The sequence below is a fragment of the Leuciscus leuciscus genome (genome assembly GCF_965113295.1).
Source record: "Leuciscus leuciscus genome assembly, chromosome: 15".
NCBI classification, from domain to species: Eukaryota; Metazoa; Chordata; class Actinopteri; order Cypriniformes; family Leuciscidae; genus Leuciscus; species Leuciscus leuciscus.
In genome coordinates, this window is record NC_138739.1 from 9,345,391 (window position 1) to 9,365,399 (window position 20,009).

Below are 20,009 nucleotides of genomic sequence, written 5' to 3' on the forward strand. Positions count from 1 at the left end.
AAATTAATAACGCTGACGTCACTGTATGGGGCGATCCCAAGGTCCATTGCGATTTCCCACTTGGTAAGTAGAAGAGTTAATTAATAGAGATGGATACTATTCTTAAATTTACACATCTAAAAACTGTTGAATCAGGACAAGAAGTTGTGTTTAGAACCTTTAGATGTGTAAGGTGGCAATTTCGTATGACGGTAAATAATAGAAGGCATTATAAAAATATAGTTTGCTGCACCAAATGTGCAGGCTAGCAAAGTTAGCTAATTGAATTCAAGTTCATTTTTGTCGCATATAATCATGTATCATACTGGGGAATGTAATATTTTCAGTATTACATTAGCCCACAACTATTATCCAATATTAGAAATGTTCAGATGAAGAACAGTTGCCAGATTGGTTTGTTTTACAGCCTAATTGTTTAAAATCCACGCAAAATTATATAATTAACACCCAAATAAATCTATAATTAACAATACAAATTAATTTATAACTACAACATTATTGTGGCTCATCACAATATGAAATGATAAATAATTTGTGTGTTCTTTCAGAGGCTATTTAAGGCTACTACAGTGAACAGTGCAACTGTAAAATTATTTTCCATTTCTGTCCTTTGCCTTAAAATAAAAAAAAATTCCACTTTCCCAAGCCTTTTTTTATCACACATAGATCAACCCAAAACCAACCAAATGGCTGGGAAACTATCCAATCTGGCAACATGAAGAATACTGGTGTAAAATATAAGGTGTTTGATTCTGAATTGCTGAATTGCAGGTCCTTCAATTTTGCCTGCTCTTTATTCTAATCCCCCACCACACATACACACACAGAAACACACACAATAAAGGCACTTTTAAGAGCCACGTCTGTCTTGTGTTTTTCTGTCAAGTATTACTGTAAGTCATGATGGCAATGGCAGAAATTGCAGAGTACCTCTGGCCTTATCTGAAACTGGCCATTGATTGCATACAGTTGAAGAGGAATGTTTCTTGCATTGTACTCTTGCATTGCATTGATGTTTCTAATAATTCAGTGGATTTAACTAATGTCTGATAACTGCTTTTGTTCATTTCAGGTGAGTAAACTTGAAGCTGTATGATACAAGCCAATTTTATTTATTGGCAAGCCAGATAAAAGGGCTTCGAATAAATGGATTGCAGAAATAATAACCCATCTGCACCCCACTCCTGTCACTAAAATTATTTTGGAGAAGATGCGGAGGGCCTATGAATTTATCTTGACAAAATGTAAGTAATGTTTTGATTTAGAAATTATGAATGTTTAAAATGTATATTTCTTTGTTAATATGTAAAGATTTTAAATGAAAGTAAACTTGTATTATAGCAACCTCCACAGCACAGCAACCGGAGAGTCAAATGGTGCAGCAGGCGGAGAGTCAAGCGGCGGCGGAGAGTCAAACCAAGGAGTCTGAGACTGTATTTGTTCTTAACCTTGTTCCTCTGTCTTCCCCACTCTCTCCAACCTCTCTCTTCTACTTCTTCTACTTGTACAACTATTCTTCCTTCACTTTCTTCCAAACTTCCACTGCCATGCTCTAAGTCTTTGCAACAAATGAAAAGGACAAACACCTCTGCCTCTTCACACTATTCTCCCTCTGTCTCTCTTCCATCTCCGTCTGCCTCTTACATTTCCACGTATTTGTGTCAGGAAGGGCCACGTGTGAAGAACAGAAGAAAAGGTAACCTTTTGCATGGTACATCTTACCCCACACTGGTAATAAATTTGCTCCCAGTCAGAGTTGACTTCATGTAAATTTGATTCATTGGGCTAACCGGGTCATTGGTAGCCAGTTCACAGTATTTAGTTATTTAGCTGTGGCCAATGTCCAAGGCCTGTGGTTAATGTCAGTCCCTGACTTAAGGTCCTTCCACACTGAGTCTGACATTTTCGTATGCGTTTTTCCGTATTCGTCATTCGGTGGCTCTGAATTGTCAAAACACCATTCCAAATTCTTGCTACTGATCCGAAAAACGCAGAAAATCGAACCCGATCCTATTTTTTTATGACGGCAGTGTGTAAACGTGATTGACAAAACATATTTATTCGTCGATTTCAGAGTCAGTGTGCAAGGACCATTAAGCTAAGAGGACTTTGGGAAAGCCAATCCTGTACATTTTGCTTTCAAAAACAGGGACAAATTTACTTTGACATAAATGAAAAGTACTGCATATTACCTCACATGTGAAATTATAAATTTGAACTGATTTAGCTACAAAGCATGGCATCATGGCTTAATAAACTTTCCGTGTCTTTTCATCATTTCAGGTTGCCGAAAATGTAGTAGGCAGAAGGTTTTCCTCTTTGATCGAATAACTGGGGAACGGATAAATGAGGTAAAATGTGTTCTGTTAGGCTGCTTTCTTGTCTAAATTACTGATTCTGACCTTTCAAAGATAATAAAACAATATGTTATGCCCTAATCAGTGATTGCTAAAACAGTTCAAATAATTATTATTCGTGTTTTTGTGTGTAGGGGAAAGCCGAGTTGAAAGTCCACTGGTTGCCATGCACTGTGTGGTAAGTCATATTTTATTTATTATTTAATTCTCAGTACTCAAGCAAATAGCGATGAGGTGGAGGCATTTGGAAGAGCTAGATCCGGCAGGTAGGCCCTTGTAACCTTTAGGACATGCATTCCGATGATGAAAAATTATGGAATAGTCTTCCGAGCATTCCAAAATCAGACACACACTCTCAGTCCAGACTAAAGACAAATATCTGGACTGTCTTTAGTCTGGACTGAGAGAGTGTGTCTGAATTTGGAATGCTCGGAAGACTATTCCATAATTTTAAAGACAAATGGGCGAATGATCTACCTCCTTGTCTTTATTTAGAATATTCTGTTTGTAAGATCCTGGAATTTTGTGATTAACACAATGGATTGTAGGTAATGAGGAGCTGAACCATTCAGTACTTGCTGAGTAATTAATAGAACTCTAAAATTAGCTGACAGACAGCCAATGTATGGACAATAAAATGGTCCTGATGTGATCTGGTTTTACTGTTTCTAGTAAGTTCTCTAGTGGCTAGCTCTAGCTCTGAAATATCTTATTTATTGAGCCTGCAGCAGGACATCCACTTGGTAATGCATTACAAAAGTAGCAGTGTTTCATGCACACATAAATTAATCTTTCAGCATCTGAAACACTTATGTGTCATAATTTAGTTGTTTCCTGTTGTACATGTGTTGGAAATGTGATTTTCCTCTTCCCACTAATGACAACTTCATCCCTCAGTTTATCAGAAACATTTTGAAATCCGTAAATTGAGAAACATGGCTTTCAATGTACAGGAACTGTGTGGAACATTGTGTAACTAGAGCTGCCAGACAATTGTAGTTTAGTAAAAAGTACAATAGTTTCCTGTGAGATGCAATGTTGTATAAAAATGTGTAAAATGAAAAAACACCGTAAATTGAGTGAATGTACTCAGTTGCATTCCACCACTGGGCTTAACCAGGGTTAATGCTACTTTAACAAACATAAATACATTTCAATGAACTCTCTAAATTTAACCCAACAGGTTTTTTTTTTTTTTTTTTTTTTTTTTTTTTCTCTGTTCTAATGAATTTTTTTGCACTTATGATATTTTACAGTGGCAAAACCTGGGATGACACATGGGAGCCTGCCAGTGAATTCCTGCATGTTATGCCTAATTCCCCACATCCCAACCAGCTTTCAGCATGACAGCCTAGTCACCTGGACTCAAGCACCCTTAATTTCTTTTCTTTTTTTTTGTGAGTTTTTTCTTTTCTTTTCTTTTTCTTTTTCTCTTGCTTTTGTTCATTAAAGTTTTTTGCACAATACCCAGTCTCTTTTTGTGTTTATTTTCTTAATGGTGTGTAAAAAAAAAAAAAACTTTTGCATTTTCAATAACTGCACAACAGCCAGGAAGTGTGCCATGGAGATCATAAGGGAGAAAATGAGTGCTGTTTGGCATAATGGCATTCCCAAAGGCATTATTTGTACTTTAAAAAAAAAAAATTATATAGTTTAGGTAAGTCTACTTGAACTATTTGTTTGGTATGCCAGCCATGAATACATACCACAGAATACTCCTAAAGATATTAAAATGTTGTAATCCTACAATTTCCGATATTAATTCCTTTAACATTTATAATTGTAATTACCTATTTATATTTGCCTTTTTACAAAATAATGTAAAATTAATCATGTAAATATATATATTGTTTTTATTTTGGGGGGCAAAGTGTTCTTCAAAGGGAAGAAAATATGTATTTTCTGGTGGCAGCCTTGCATCTCCTGGGTTTTTTTTTTTTTTTTTAAGAAAAGAAAAATTAAAGTCTTTAAATAGTTTGGCATATCAATACATTTTGGGAAATTAGTACAAAGTGTGAGCGCAATCATCTTTAAATGTTACAGACGCATTTTATTTGATTAAGAGATTAATTTACATCTGTTTAAAACAAATACTGCATGCTAGAATAACTATCAAGAGTAATTTTCTTTCTGTAAGATCCCTGTAGGGTTACATAACATAGGTTACATAGCCTATCTTCAGTCAGAACTGGGAAGAGTCTGTTTTTTTATTTATTTTTTTTTATTGCAGAACTTATACATAAATGATCATGGAAATAAAGCGTTGTTGTATATCTTTCAATGAAAAATAACAACAAAATAAATAAATATCCTGGATTTGCGTACATCAAAAGTCGGAAGAGCCTGTAAATACCATATATGGACAAGTGTGACGAGGCTTTGACGTTTCCATGGCCCCAGAAGGACAAGCTGTGGTTGGACTAACGTTTAGGTCAGAATAAAAAGCGCTCCATATCGCAAACTATGTTTTGCTTGCGTTATGTTGTCAGTAATACTGTCAGTTAACAATAAGGTATTGCTATATTGAAAGAAATTACACGTTTACCGAGATCCTAACCCTAACCCTATAGTGTAACTACACACTTCAATGAACTACAATTTACAGCGCCCGTCCCATGGACACAATGATAGAGGCTTATGGGTAATGTAGTTTAAAAACGTTTAGTAATGGAATTAAATAAATACAATCTTTAATGAACAAAGGGACATCCAAATATGTTCATTATACATACCTCTTTGACATATTTGAGAGCCAGACTGAAATTTGGTATTTTACTGTGAGCACTTTTTAAAATGCTTTTTTAACACCTTTCCATGTATGCCAGACATCTCTGTCCAACATTATGTATTAAACATAGCATAAATAATTGTCCTACCAATTTTCACTTTTATACACTTATCAGACTTTGCATTTGCAGACTTTGTAGAATGTGCATTTTTTTGCTCTTCCAGGGGTGCTACGGGACCCCTGGGGGAGGAAGGGCAGTAAAACCTACACATATGTACTCTCTTCATCATGGACAACAAACTGTATTGAGTCACATTTATATCTGAACATTATTTTGCTTTCCCGCCTTTTCTATATTTACATCATGCTTGTGTTAGGTTTTGATTATATTGCAAGACTCTGAACTCGGAATACAAAAATACAGTAATATTTTACAAATGTTGTAAAATAGACCTTTTCTGAATTGCTAAAACACTAAACCTCCCAAATTATCAATAGCCTAATCGAATTTGTCGAGTAAATCACTCTTTCTGTAAAACATTAAACAAGTTCAGGTAGTTAAAACACTGTTTGCAAATCTCATGCACTCTTTTGGCAAAACTCTAAACACATTCTCACTCACTAAAACACATTTCGCACTGACACATTTATGTTTCAAAACACTAAACACGGGCAGGCAAAAGTTAAACAACTACAACACAGTGTCATCGTTAACACACAACTACTCAAAATTGTTCACTTATTTCTAATGATGAGACCAAACCAACTGTACATCATACAAGTCAGTTAAGAGTGCCAAAACTGACTCAAAATGTTACACTGAATGTTACCAACAATGGATGGAAACAATATAAGAGGGAGAGGAGGAAGAAGAGTATGTGAAATAGGTGGTGAACAAAGAGGAAGAGGAGGAGGATGAGAAAGAGCAAGGTGTGAAGAATGTTGTCAAGGCTGGATCTGCTTTAGGGATTTTCCCTTTTCCTGAGATGACATTGTTATGTGGAAGAAGTCATCAGGCCGGACCAACATGAAGACATGATGCTGAAGCAGAATAAAATCTCTCTCACTGACCTTGATTCCTCTAGTTGCACAACTCTTCTGAGTGACTGTAACGCTTTTCATTTAGAGTTTTTTACTGTAACCTTTTTGTCTTTTGCAGTTGGGTCACTGTATTTTCACAGTATAAAAAGTGCTGAATATACAGACCTTCAATACTATACAATATTCAGTACAATACTATACTTGCAGTGCAGTGCAGTATACAATTTATTCACCTTACTACTGTAAGTTGTCATTACTATACTTTTTTTACGCAATTGCAAAATTTGTTTACTTAGTTACGATATACTTTTATTTCGGTAACTGCGTGTTTCGGATTCTGCTCTTCGTTTTTCTCTGTAGTGTCTAACGGTTGATCTGTAGTGTTTATAATATTGACTGATGTGTGTATGATCTGAAAGCATTGTTTGATTTGAGCACAGATAAAATGGTTTTGAGGCAATTGTTTGATTTTGCCATAAGAGTCAGATGTTCTCTGAATGTGGTTTGAAAATTTGGTTTTGTGTTTAAGGTTTTGAGAATGTGAGTTTCAAGAAATGTGTTTTAGCAATCCAGAAAACTGTAACATTATACTGTTAATCAGGTCACAGCTGATAAATCTACACAATTGAGTGGTGAAATGTTCTGAGTACCACAGAATCACATCAGTTGACTATGAAACCTGTACTAGATTACACAGAAAGCACATTGAATATTATGTTGGGGAGAAAATTATTCCTCATCATTATGGTGTTCTTCCTTATAATCTGCTTCTTCCATGTCTCTTAACAGGTTTCAATTGTTATACAGCACCCTACAGTTCAACTAATGAAAGTTACTGTACCACACAGTGCATGCATGCATGCACACATTTCTATGTATGTGAAAGAAGAGGTAACACTTTGGTTATATTTATGGTGATAAAAAGCAGATTTTATTACATGCTTTATATTCATAGTTAAGGTCATTGTCCAGAAGTATGAAAGGTGTTACTGTCTTGTAGATTACAGTCCATCATCAGATATTTCGTAGTCACTGTCGTACTCATCAGCTGAAGCACTGTACAAGAAGTTGATGTCCTCTGCTCCAGACAAAACTTGCAGGTAACAGTCTCTTGCTTGCACCTTCATTTCTCTGATTTGATTCCGCTTTCTGAGGATGATGCTCTGCAGACCTTTCAAACCTTCTTCACTTAGGCCACATTGCGAATCTTAAAAGAGGAACACAAGAATATAAGACCAGCATTAGAAACTTTATAAACAGTCATCATTGTTGTGTATATTTATTAGGGCTGCCCCCTAATAGTAATCTTTGGTCGGGGCAACCCTATGTTTATGTAATTTATTACAAATACATACTTTTCATTGTCTCACTGGAAAACAAGCAGGACAGCTCTCTGAGGGTATCGGAACGAGTTGAAAGAGATTTCCAATGGTGGTCCATCTCTGCAACAAGAATCTTCTGCTCCTCCTCAAGTCTCCTTACTGACATGATGATGTCAAACGCCTTTCTCTTTGTCCTTAGATCGACAGAGTCTGGAATGCATTTATGATAAATAAATAAATAATTTGTATTAAACATCAACCTTCAAAGAATCTCTGAAATAGTATGGGGTTACAGAATGACATTTGAAGCATTGTGGGTTATGTGTCATTATGTATCAGATTTGTCAGAAGCAGTCAACAAACAGTAACAATTACAATTATTTGTGACTAAATGTATTACAAGTAATCATTTCCTCACCGTCAGCCCAATCCTTTACATCATTCTTCCAATTGGCTCGCTGTCACTGTCAATTGCGCTTTCATGGACTCTAGGTTTTGTAACTGGCTTTGCAGAGCTTTTGTGGTCTACAATAACAAACAGTGGTAAGAAACAAAAAACAAATGCTCAATGCACAGCTTCATACACTGCTAACATGCAGTACTGAACATCTAAAATTAATTCTACTGATGTCATTACCTTTTGATATCGGCAGGTCAGTGAGATAGCCAAATTGTTGAACTTTTGCTGATTCCAGCGCATGGCCATGAGAGTCAGCAAGTCTGTGCATCCTGAAAAACAAAGAAAATATGATGTTACCATATTCCTCCTACGTATTATGTAAGGATGTAACTAGTGCAGTATGTGGTAATCTTACCTGCTTTTGACATATGCTTACTGGTTACTGCAATCCTAGATAGGAAGGCATTGCACTGTTCCACCTCCTCCCCTAGTGTTAAACCAGCACCGTCCTGATATGCCCCACTCCATTTTACCTGGTTAAGAATAAAAAAATAAAAATAAACAGATGTTTGCAGATGTTCAGTTTAGATAATACGATTCTATCACATAGCAACACTTCCTTACCTCGTATTTAAAATCATGGGCTTTGGCATGAAATACCGAAAGGAATGGCTTCATGTTAAGAAGGTGCTGGAGCTCTGGAGCAGGACTCTGTGCCGACACACCACAAGCTCCAATCCCTCCTCGTCTACCTTGCTGGCAGATCTTTATGAGGTATCTCTGGCTGCTGACCACTCCCCTCCACAAACACTTCTTCCACTGAACTACAATATGGAAAATTGTTGATGAAAATAAGACTCTCCTAAACAAACTCTTCAGAAAGAGGTTATTATAGTGCTGTAGTCTAATTATCATCTAGAATTTTACATGTTTGGTTGTGTTGTGAATGTGGTCTACAAATCTTTTTACGTCTTCATCCTTGGCTATGAAGACGCCTTCAAAGATGGCCTGTTCCTCAGATCTAAAAAAACAAAAAAACAACAATTGATGATTGACAACAATTTATAACTTAAAATCTGAGATTTCTTAGTTCACATTAAAGAGCTATGTTTTCTTATTAATACAAACACTGTGATACACAGTTTGGAGTAGCTAGCAGCATTCTTGAAACGGTAATGCTTGCGGTTTCCATCAACTGAAACTGCAAGCATATCTAGGGTGCATGCAGGACAGTTGAAGGGCTCTTCCTTGCATATGTTGTCCACCTCAAATCTCACAGCCTCCCACTCAAAAAAACTTTTCAGAAAACTGTCTGCTGAGATCTTGCTTATCAACCAACAACTCAAAGATATCAACAACACTGCAGGATAGATAAATTCAATACTCACACGACCAAAGCGGACCGTTGGCTGATTCAGTATTCTTAAAAATGCTTGGCAGGACAGTCCTGGTGCCGCCATCTTCATTTCTTCAAATGAAAAAAAGACATCTGTGGCATAAACTGTGGCAAATTGAAGGGTTGCAGGCCAGTAGTCACTTCTGTTTAGGGCATCGACTCCAGCAGTCCAAGTGGATTGGCATGCCTCACAAATTAACTCGGGCATGGTTCGATCATGTCATCCTGGAAATATCAAAAACACATCCACTGTAATGTAAACCAGGGTTTGGGTTCTTTGTACTATTTATATATTACTTTGTATACTTCATATATTTTTAGTTTTATATCTATGTCAAACTTGTAGGGAGTCGCGTATGGATATATATTTATTTTAAAGATGCTTCTCAAACAGGACAAAATAAAGTTCTTCACATTCTTACCATTCATTGTGACCACAGCAACAATCTTTCCTGGACTAACCCTCAATAACTCTGGTGAACAACCACAGATTTTGTCAGGCATCTCCACAGGTACAAGCCGGACTGAAAAAGAGCATACAGTACACTTGAATTATGTTAAGGGGGTAAGGCTAAAAATAATTTTTGAAGCTGCCGAAGAGGGACCTAAAGAAAAAGAAAAAAAAAAAACAGAATTGAACATTTTACACCAGTATTCTCTTCATCTGTGTTGCCAGAATGGGCTAAATTGTATGTGATATTCCTTTTCAATAAACAAGAAGTGAATATTGTTAATTACATTTTAGATAGAAATTAGACAAAAATTGTCAATAAATGTAAGTTTTGCTCTATTTCAAAAAAAATAAAAAAAAAATAAATTCCAAACAAAGCCACATCAGAACTTCTAATATATATATATATATATATATATATATATATATATATATATATATAAATCAGTCAATAAGTTATGACAGCATTACTTGTTACATTAATTATACACATTAATTGTTTTATTTCATATTGAAAAATTGTGATGAGCCACAATTTAGTAGTTATGAATTAATTTGTATTGTTAATTATAGATTTATTTGGGTGTTAATTATATAATTTTGCGTGGATTTTAAACAATTAGGCTGTAAAACAAACCAATCTGGCAACTGTTCTTCATCTGAACATTTCTAATATTGGATAATAGTTGTGGGCTAATGTAATACTGAAAATATTACATTCCCCTACGATACATGATGATTATATGCGACAAAAATGAACTTGAATTCAATTAGCTAACTTTGCTAGCCTGCACATTTGGTGCAGCAAGCTATATTTTTATAATGCCTTCTATTATTTACCGTCATACGAAATTGCCACCTTACACATCTAAAGGTTATAAACACAACTTCTTGTCCTGATTCAACAGTTTTTAGATGTGTAAATTTAAGAATAGTATCAATCTCTATTAATTAACTCTTCTACTTACCAAGTGGGAAATCGCAATGGACCCTGGGATCGCCCCATACAGTGACGTCAGCGTTATTCATTTAGAGGATTTAATCAATAAAAAAAAAAAATAGTACACAAAGCAGTGTACCTATGTACCAGTTCCTATGACAAGAAAACGCTTAAACTGCTTACTTGCACGCCGTGGAGCGTTGTTAAACTCACCTTTGAATGCAGTTTTACCTGCAGTTGAGCGTTGTTTTGGTTAAACTCACCTCTGAATGCCGTTTTACCTGCAGTTGAGCGTTGTTAAACTCACCGCTGAATGCGGTTGCACACCATGTGCGTTGTTAAACTCACCGCTGAATGCGGTTGCCGAACGCGCTAAACCTTTGCGCAGAGAGGGCACTTTGATATCAGATTGCGAGGGTTTTTAAACATCAAAAACCAGTTGGAGGGCCAGATAAATATCATCTGGGGGCCGCCATTTGACTAGCCCTGGCATAGATCATTTATTGTAGTCTATTCCTTTTTATTTGTATTTATTGTAGCCTCGACCCATACACAGCAGACGGGTTGCGGTGTTACCCAAGACGTCAAATTTCAACGCTGCAGGCTCCGGTTCAGAGTTCTATAGAAGTCAAACAAGACTACCCTACACGTTGAAAAATGACGCCAAAGGTATACCCAGTGCGTTAAAAAGTGACGCCAAGGGGTCCTGGCCAAGCGTCCATATTCAACGAGTCCAACTGCGTCCTGTAAAACGCCCGTGGGTTGCATTGATGGTTGAAAGCCATGAGCGTCTCTCACACACGATAAAGGGTGCGTGTTGAATTCGGCCAATATACTCCTGCGGGCAATTAAGGGATGATGGAACCTATATTGTCGTGTTTTTAGTTAGGATACCTAGCACACATTCACGTTTAAATTGAGTAGGCTACCACAGGCTTATTTAAAACTTAACGAAATTGTAGCCTACGCATGCTACTGTTGCTGAAAGCGTCTGATATCACGCACTTGGATTGGCTAGCAAAGTCCAACTGCGTCCTGTAAAACGCGGGTGGGTTGCATTGGAGGTGGTTAAGCCGCGAGCGTCTCTCACAGACGATAAGGGTGTTGAAAATGGCGAATATCTCCTCTCAAAAGATAAATAATGGAAAACAATGACCTCCTATATTAGGTGTAGGCAATCCTAATCATAGAGCAAACATAAGTCGTTGCTGAAAACGTCTTTAGTCTGTGCAGTCGGTCAATGTTGAGGTGAATTGACGACTGGCGAAGCCCTGAGCGTGTAATTACATCGCGGATGGTTTTACATTGAAGTTGGTTGAAAGCCATGTGCGTGTCATCTATACGCAAAAGGGTGCTATATGCGTGGGCAGAAAACGCCGAAGGACGTGACAAAACGGCCTTATATGACGCCCTGAGATGAGAACGGGTTGATCTTTTCCATAAAAGACCGACTCATGAAATCTTCAGGGAGCACTTTTACGAACCATCTTCGTCAGCGAGAAGATCCATATGGCTCCCTTTTAGGGAGCATTCTCCGTTTTCTTTTCTTTTTTTTTCTTTAAGTCTTTTCTTTATTTTCGTCTTCGGACTCTACCTATGTTCAGTGAAATGAATGTAGCCGGCAACCTCAACTTTAAAGAGACTTGAACATCCCGCGGCCGCGCTCACAGAAGCAAGCCCTGCTTTCTTAAAGAAACACGCACGCTGCTCTTAGGACACACGCCCAAACACGACTCGGCGTTCTTCAGCAACAAAGAGAACCATTTTGCAAAATAAGTTATTGAACTTTTAATGTAATCTGATTTCTTGTTGTCTCTCAAGGTTACAGTGCCTGTGATTTTTCCATGCTGAGATCATCTCGGTGATCTCTCATCCTGAACTTTAGTTTCACTTTCTCCCTTTCATCCTCTCCCTCTCTCATCTGTTATCCGTTTAGTCTTGTATTTGTTTACGTGTTCTGTATATACATACATATTTACTCTGTGTGAATCGTAGTTATGTATTCATTAGTTCAATTGTATTAAAACCTATATACTTGATTGATCCTGTCTATAATTCTCACATTATGAGTCCCTGAAATGTTTGATCTAGCTACAGGCTTTACAATTTGATTATGATTTAGTAACCTACATTTATAAGGACAGGAGAATAGTTTTCATGGCCAGAAAACTGATCTTTCTGGAATTATAAGAAGTGGTAACTTTTATGAGAAAGTTGGTGAGTTAATCTTATGGTCGTTTGCGGGACAAACGACTGTTCGGTAATTACATTAATTTTCCATTAAGGGTTATCTCATAATCGATCTGAAATAGGATTACTGATATATGAATGATGAATTAGAATTCGTTGTGATTGATTATTCATATATACAAATCGATCTATTTTCAACTTCGAATAAATTAACGTAATGGTAATATGCAAAAAAATTTATCATATTCATGATTAATTATTACAATTCCCTATAGATAATTTGAGCTAATATTAATATTAATGTACGACCCATTGTTCTTACAATGTTAACAGGCTTGTTAATGCTGAGATAAATTTTACATTTTACATTTACATTTAGTCATTTAGCAGACGCCTTTGTCCAAAGCGACTTACAAATTAGGACAAATAATAAGATAAATAATATAGAAAGATGTTGTGGCTCAGATAAGGTCCAGTAGTTTTATGTCTTTGCTCTTGGCTATGGCCTTTTTGTGGCCCAGATCTGGCCAACAGGAGCGGTCCACCCAAGTGACACCATTCCACACCGCATGTGACTCAGATCTTCTTTCCACATGTGCCAGATCTGGGCCGGCACAAAGTTACTATAATTCTAAAGAGCAAATGAGACTCACCATGCAGTGACACAAACACAGAAGCATCGAATGATCCTGAATCTGCAGCTGCTCATCTGTAGTTTATAGAGTCCAGAGTCTGTGTTTCTGGTGTTTGTGATGTTCAGAGATCCAGTCTGATGATCCAGCTTCAGTCTGTCTCTGAATCTCTCTTCACACTGATCATCTGTATAGATCTGACTCTGATCTTCAGTGATTTCAGCGATGGGAATGTCTTTAAAATACCATTTCATCAAATCATCTGGGTTTCTTACACCAGGATCTAAAGTGACAGATTCTCCCTCTTTCACTGACTTTCTCCTCATTTGATCTCGTTCATCAGCAGGAACACCTGAAACACAAACCAACAGATGCTGGAGGATCTTTTGAGGAAAAAACTCCACAAGTGTGAAAATAGTTGTGCGTATTCAATTCCTGGATCTTGACAAATTAAGTAGAAACAAAATTAACTGCAAAATTGCTAAATATCAAGGTAATCGTGTTTTTATTCGTATAGATTTACTGTTTATATGTCAACTCTGCTGGAGGGAATTTATTTTATTTTATTTTTATTTTTTACAAACCCACACATATATTACACACGTACTGTCACAGTGTCTGGTTGGTGTACCCTGGGTGTCCACTAGAGGACATCTTTCCCATACCATCAAGTCACACCACCACTTCCTTTCATGAAGTGATGGGCTTTCCTCAAGATGGGCTTTCCTGTAGCTCAAACAGTAGAGTGTTGGTGCTAGCAACGCTAAGGTCATGGGTTCGATTCCCAGGGAAAGCAAGAACTGACAAAATGTAAAATGTGTATCTTGAATGGAATGTAAGTCGCTTTGGATAAAAGCGTCTGCCAAATGTGTAAATGTAATGCATTTCCCATAATCCTTTGTCTGAACTCATCACTGTTCCCACTCACATTGTTTGTATCTGTTTATACCCTGTCTGTTTCAGTTTTTGTCATGGAGTCCTTGTTTGATGTCAGATTGCACTTCTGAGTTCCATTCCTGTTTTGTTTCTTGTTTTTGGACAGTCTTTGTATGGATTTTGACCCTTTGCCTGGCTGGTTTATGATTATGAATTACCCCATTAAACTGCACATGGATCTTACCTTTTTTTGTGTGCATCTCGTGACACGTACATGTTTATACTATTCATGCATTACTACTTTGAAATATACATTTCTACATTATAATATTCCAAAATAAGCACATTATCTAAAATATTTATAATGATTTGCAAACACTTCTGATCATTATATGAGATAAACTGACAAACTACAAGATTTTTACACATTTACTATTTCTTTGCACTTTATTGTGAACTAAAAACAAGTATGAAAACAAGTATGAAATAATAAATGCATGTAATCAGATGGAAAGAACTGGAATGAACAGAACAAAACTAACTGTTAAAAACTAATGGATCGTCAGTGGAAAAACAAAACAGATGAAAGTGATTCAGTTCAATGATGCAGATCAAGAGAAAAACCTCTGAATGTCACTGATATAATAAACATGATGATATGATTTAAACATTATGACTCACCAGTAACATAAACTTTGAAGGTCTTTTCACTGTCGCTGCCGTTGATGATCATTAGTGTATATTCTCCAGAGTCTGTGTTTCTGATGTTCATGATGGTCAGAGATCCAGTCTGATGATCCAGCTTCAGTCTGCCTCTGAATCTCTCAGTAACATTATTAACTTTATTGCCTTCATTACACTGAACATCTGTACAGATATGATGGAGATCTCCAGTGATTTGAGCAATCCAAATATCATTAAAATACCATTTAATCTTCTCTAGTTGGTTTGTTTTAACACCAGTGTATATAGTGACTGAATCTTCCTCCATCACTGACACTCTGTCTGTATCAACACCAGACACACATGAAGAAGAAATCAACAGAAAATGATGTAATGTCAATATGACAGACATACAAAATAATAAAAGAGGAAGTGCTATAAAAATGTTTCTCTACAGATCAAACAAGCAGCGTAAAAACACAAATAACACACACGCACAATGCCACCAAAACAGTAACTATAGTATACAGGATAAATAAGTCATCAAACGTAAGCGGGACCATTGTACATGCTACTTTGAGATAGATACTTACAGCTTTTAAATATGTTTGCAAGCATCACACACAGTGAAATGGCCTTTGTCTGATACTTACTACAAGAAGCATTCTCTGCTCCTAAAAGTCCAATGCAAGGCTGAGGCTCCAGATCAATAGAATGCGCTTCAGAAAGAAATTGAAATATACATGACCAAAATACTGAATTTTACTACATGACCATAAAGAATAAAACAGGGTGACACTTTACAATTATTACAGAGTGGATAAATCGTGGGATACATTTAATAAGGGTTTGACCTGAACTGAACATGTATATACGTTCCAACAAAGCTATGTAACCCTGGAGGAAAAGCATGATTACTACAAATTGGAGTATCCACATATATATCAGGAATTTTCATATAAGCCATACCTTAATTTCTTTCCACACTTCAGTTAAGTTAGAAATAAATAACTATGTTTCCGTTGATACTTTAAAGATAAAGAAGTCTTATTACAAGAAGCTTTTTCAATTGCTAACCATTCTGGCTTCTCACCTAACTCCACCGAACCCAACTTTCTCCAGCATGCTGAAGTATTTAAATTAGCTATAATAATATTATAATATTAAATAAAAATCCTCCTAATCCTTAAGTTTATTTAGATGTTTCTTGTTAATCCTAGATGTCTTGATGGCTCAAATGAAGCTGGTTATAACAGATTAGAGCTGTTTAAAATGATAAAGGGGGATAAAGAAAGGAATACAGTGAAATACAAACAAAAATGTTATAAAAAAAAGTATACCGTTTATCCTCCCTACCAGTGTTAAGACAAAGACACTCAAAGTTTGGTTAATTTGATTGACATAACTTGACAAATTTACTACCATTTTTTTTTTTTTTTTTTTTTTTTTTTTTTTAAATATTAAATATATATATATATATATATAAAAAAATATATATATTATTTTGGTTCATTAATATTTAGCTGTCAGTCCAGGTTCTTGGACTGACAGGTCTTTGTCTGGATCTGGGTCAAAGCTCTGATTTGAGCAGGTAACTCTATAAACTCATTATTTTTATTTTTTCGTTGACCTAATGAGAAATAAATGTCTTACCCTGCAAGAGGAATGCCGAAACTGTGAACAAATAAACGAAAAACTTCTTTGTCACCATGTTTCCTCTCAATCGTGCTTTGGAACTTTGAATGAATGGAACAGCACTGCTTCAATACAGCAGTATTTATGTCTCTGGTGTGTCATTGTCAGAGACCACGTGATCATTTGAGATGACAAATGCCGGCAGATTGAAAGTACACGTGAGAAAGAGGTTGCAGTGAGGAGAGAGAAAAGAGCAGTATAGACAGTTCTCTCTTCAGGGCTGAGTTTAACTCCACTGATTGGTCAAATGTACATCATGTGACTGTGGTCACTTCTCAAGAGCTGGAATATCTGAGAAACACATGTTATGTGGCTGTACATGGTTTAAGTCTATTCAAATGTTTAAAGTTTAAATTCTAATACAAACTATTTCAACCTACAGTATACATTTTTATTACACCTGTTCATGTGATAATTCAGTTTCATGCAATGATGTGCAAGTTTCTTTGTTCGATTTTTTTTTTAAAGTATAAAGTTTTGTTATTTTGTTGTTTTATGTTAACATGTTAGATAAAACAGGACAGTAAATTCAGTAAAAGAGGGACATCCTATTCAATAAAATATAATACATTTAAAAAGGAACACAGAGCTGAGCATGAAACATCATCATCATCATCATCATCATCATCATTAATCCAAGAATGTGTTTTGATTAAATGTAAAATGTATTCTTTTACATTAAACAAAATATATATTGATTTACAATATTCTGTTGTAAGCAATAGTATTATCAGAGCACACGCTACATGAAATTGTGTGTCCCACTTCACAAATTGCACTTTACCCAATTTAAATGAAAATGGCTGTATGAATCTCTGTATATATAGCCTAAGTCTGTGAATTTCCTTCGAAACCGTAGTTGGAGATAAAAGAGACCTTGAACATTTCTTTAAAACGTGTAGAATAGGTTTATTTGCATTTAATACACAGTTTACCAAAAAAAAAAAAAAAATGTCCTAATTAGCTGACTTTGAGTCTTTTCCTGGTCTCATGTAGCCAGACCTTCAGACTCACCGCAGACGATCTGGACTCTATGAACTTTCATTTGCCAAGGACCAAACAAGAGGCCTTCTGACTCACAAGTAAAGCAACCAATCACGGTTCGTTTAAATAAGCTTCATGTTTATGGGCTGAAAAATGTAAAGTTCAAACACTTTTGAAAATCCAGCATTTATTTGATGGGGGTTTGGCATCACGTCAGCTTTGTTTCCAGACATGCAGACCGCTAAAGAACGAGACACACGTCTCCTGGGAATCCTGTACAGGTCAAACAATAAATCAGATGTCGACTTAAAGGATTAGATTTATTTTTTTATTTTTTTGCAAAGAAGAAACAGCACTGCACTGAATACATAAAAAAAAAAAAAAAAAAAAAAAAAAAAAAACCTGACTCCTCAACAAGTAAGAATAAAACGTACATTATTAAGACACTTATTGTTCTTACTGTTATGAATGAGTTTAAGAGATTTTACAAGGGAAATCTCAGCAATAAAGACATCAAATCTAGGCAAAGTCTTGAGAAATTTGTATTTGTGAATAAAATTTTTACAATGCAACACAAAGAAATGAACAACATTATCAATAGCATAGTCACTCCCAGAAAAATAGAGAAATATATCCTTCAATAAAAAGTTTAAATCACATTTTGATAAAATGAGAAAGATAACAACACTGTAAAAAAAAATTCTAACCCTCCCAAATAAAAAATTCCAAGTGACCGATAACATCTACATTTTTCAATTGGCCCAAGTGAAATTCTTGTTGCAATAGTCTGTTAACATTGGCTCAATGAGAAATAATACGTCAGACTAATTGAAAAATTTAGATGTTATCGGTCACTTGAAATTTTTGACTTGGATGTAATTTTTTTTTACAGTGAACCCAAGGTCTCCCAAAGAGGCTTAACCTGATTACAGTGGTAGAATAAATGAAGCAAATTTTCTTCCTCAACTTTGCAAAATACACACATGTCAGAGAGATCAACAAAAGAGGCAATTTGTGAGTTGGTTGGGTAAACGTTATGAAGAATCTTAAAGTGTACCTCTCTAATTTTATTGGACATACAGTATTTCTCTGGGAGTAACCACGCCCTCTTCCAGTGAATACTGTCAAAACAATTATTCCAGAAAAATTTACATTGAGGGGATGTGTAAACTGTGTAATGTAACAATAGCTTTATAAGTTTACTATTACATTTTTTATAAATAAGGCTAACTCCATCCAAAAAAAGTTTGGGCATAATTGTTTTTCGCTCATTAAAGAAAAGGTGTGTTTTAAATAAATGCACATAACTTGGAGACAGAGCTTTGATGACAGAATTGAAAGTTCTTGCAGGCAGAGGAAAATTCATAAATTCAAAGTCATAAATTCTTCATATTCCAGTATACTGCCATCATTTTTAAATAAATCCAAAACAAAAACAATACCTCTATCATCCATAAAAAATGATTTGTTTCGGATTAAAATATTCATATTATTCCACAGAATTTCTTTGTGGGGAGAAAAATTGTGCACATAACACAATTTCCAAGCAAGTAAAACTTGTTGGTGAAATTTGGAGAGAGAAATCTGTAATTTAGAAGGGGTGAAATTACATTTTAAAGGAAACTCTAAACCGCCTAATCTACGAAATATGGCATTGGGGATATAGTAACAAATTGAGCTATTACTACAAAGACATTTTTTTAACCAACTAATTCTAAAAGAGCTGACTAATTCTTTCAAATGTAAAACTTCCAGTCAGAACGTCTATTAGACAAAACAGATTTAATTGTTCGTCTCGTGCTGGTCTGTGACGCGCCAGGCATTATGTAATCACGTTGGAAAGGTCACGCTGGACGCAGGCGGAAGTACCGCCCCATTGATTTAAACATCCAGGATACGCACAAAGGACCATTTTAAACAAAAAACTAACAAAAAGACATAAATATGTCATTCAACATAGAATAAAATTTGAACGATCCTCCTTCTCCACGCTTAAACAATGGAGCTGTACTTCCGCCTGCGTCCAGTGTGACCTCTCCAACGTGATTACGTAATGCCTGACGTGTGGCAGACCAGCACAAGACGAACAATTGTGGTTAAAAAGTATATAATTTTTTTTTTTTTTGGAAAATGACAGATCGTTTCGCCAGATAAAACCCTATTCCTCAGCTGGGATCGTGCAAAGCCCTTTGAAACTGCATTGATTTGGACTTCAACAATTTGGTTACCGTTGAAGTCCATTGTGTGGAGAAAAATCCTGAAATGTTTTCCTCAAAAAAACTTAATTTCTTTTCCACTGAAGAAAGAAAGACATGAACATCTTGGATGGCATTG

The 20,009-nt window shown here is 35.8% G+C and overlaps 3 protein-coding genes across 5 annotated transcripts in view; 1 reads left to right on the forward strand and 2 right to left on the reverse strand.

Moving 5' to 3' along the window:
* LOC309476063 (uncharacterized protein) overlaps positions 1-16,762 on the reverse strand; it is a 204,092-nt gene extending 187,330 nt beyond the window's left edge. The window contains exons 1-2 of the mRNA XM_082139211.1: positions 16,650-16,762; positions 15,192-15,715 (exon numbers count right to left, since the gene is read on the reverse strand). Of these exons, the coding sequence (XP_081995337.1) occupies positions 15,192-15,408 (217 nt within the window). The 5' untranslated portion in view covers positions 15,409-15,715; positions 16,650-16,762. The remainder of the gene's footprint in view (positions 1-15,191; positions 15,716-16,649) is intronic.
* Positions 955-3,823, forward strand: LOC309476324 (uncharacterized protein). Its single transcript, XM_082139620.1, has 5 exons — positions 955-1,244; positions 1,342-1,696; positions 2,284-2,351; positions 2,492-2,535; positions 3,614-3,823. Exons 2-5 carry the CDS (start codon positions 1,570-1,572, stop codon positions 3,702-3,704), a joined length of 330 nt encoding a protein of 109 aa, XP_081995746.1. The 5' UTR covers positions 955-1,244; positions 1,342-1,569; the 3' UTR covers positions 3,705-3,823.
* LOC309476321 (uncharacterized protein) lies at positions 7,019-10,736 on the reverse strand. 3 transcript variants are annotated; one of them, XM_082139617.1, is made up of 10 exons: positions 10,664-10,736; positions 9,667-9,768; positions 9,237-9,469; positions 8,776-8,869; positions 8,473-8,672; positions 8,264-8,381; positions 8,086-8,177; positions 7,867-7,973; positions 7,482-7,658; positions 7,019-7,333 (listed from the first exon to the last, which is right to left on the reverse strand). In XM_082139617.1, the coding sequence occupies exons 5-8, from the start codon at positions 8,524-8,526 to the stop codon at positions 7,887-7,889; spliced, it is 351 nt and encodes a 116-aa protein (XP_081995743.1). In that variant the 5' UTR covers positions 8,527-8,672; positions 8,776-8,869; positions 9,237-9,469; positions 9,667-9,768; positions 10,664-10,736; the 3' UTR covers positions 7,019-7,333; positions 7,482-7,658; positions 7,867-7,886. The 3 variants fall into 3 exon arrangements, with proteins under 3 accessions (XP_081995743.1, XP_081995744.1, XP_081995742.1); XM_082139618.1 differs by lacking the exon at positions 10,664-10,736 and having other exon boundaries at positions 8,818-8,869; positions 9,667-10,029; XM_082139616.1 differs by lacking the exon at positions 10,664-10,736 and having other exon boundaries at positions 9,667-10,029.
* Positions 16,763-20,009: the final 3,247 nt, after the last annotated feature.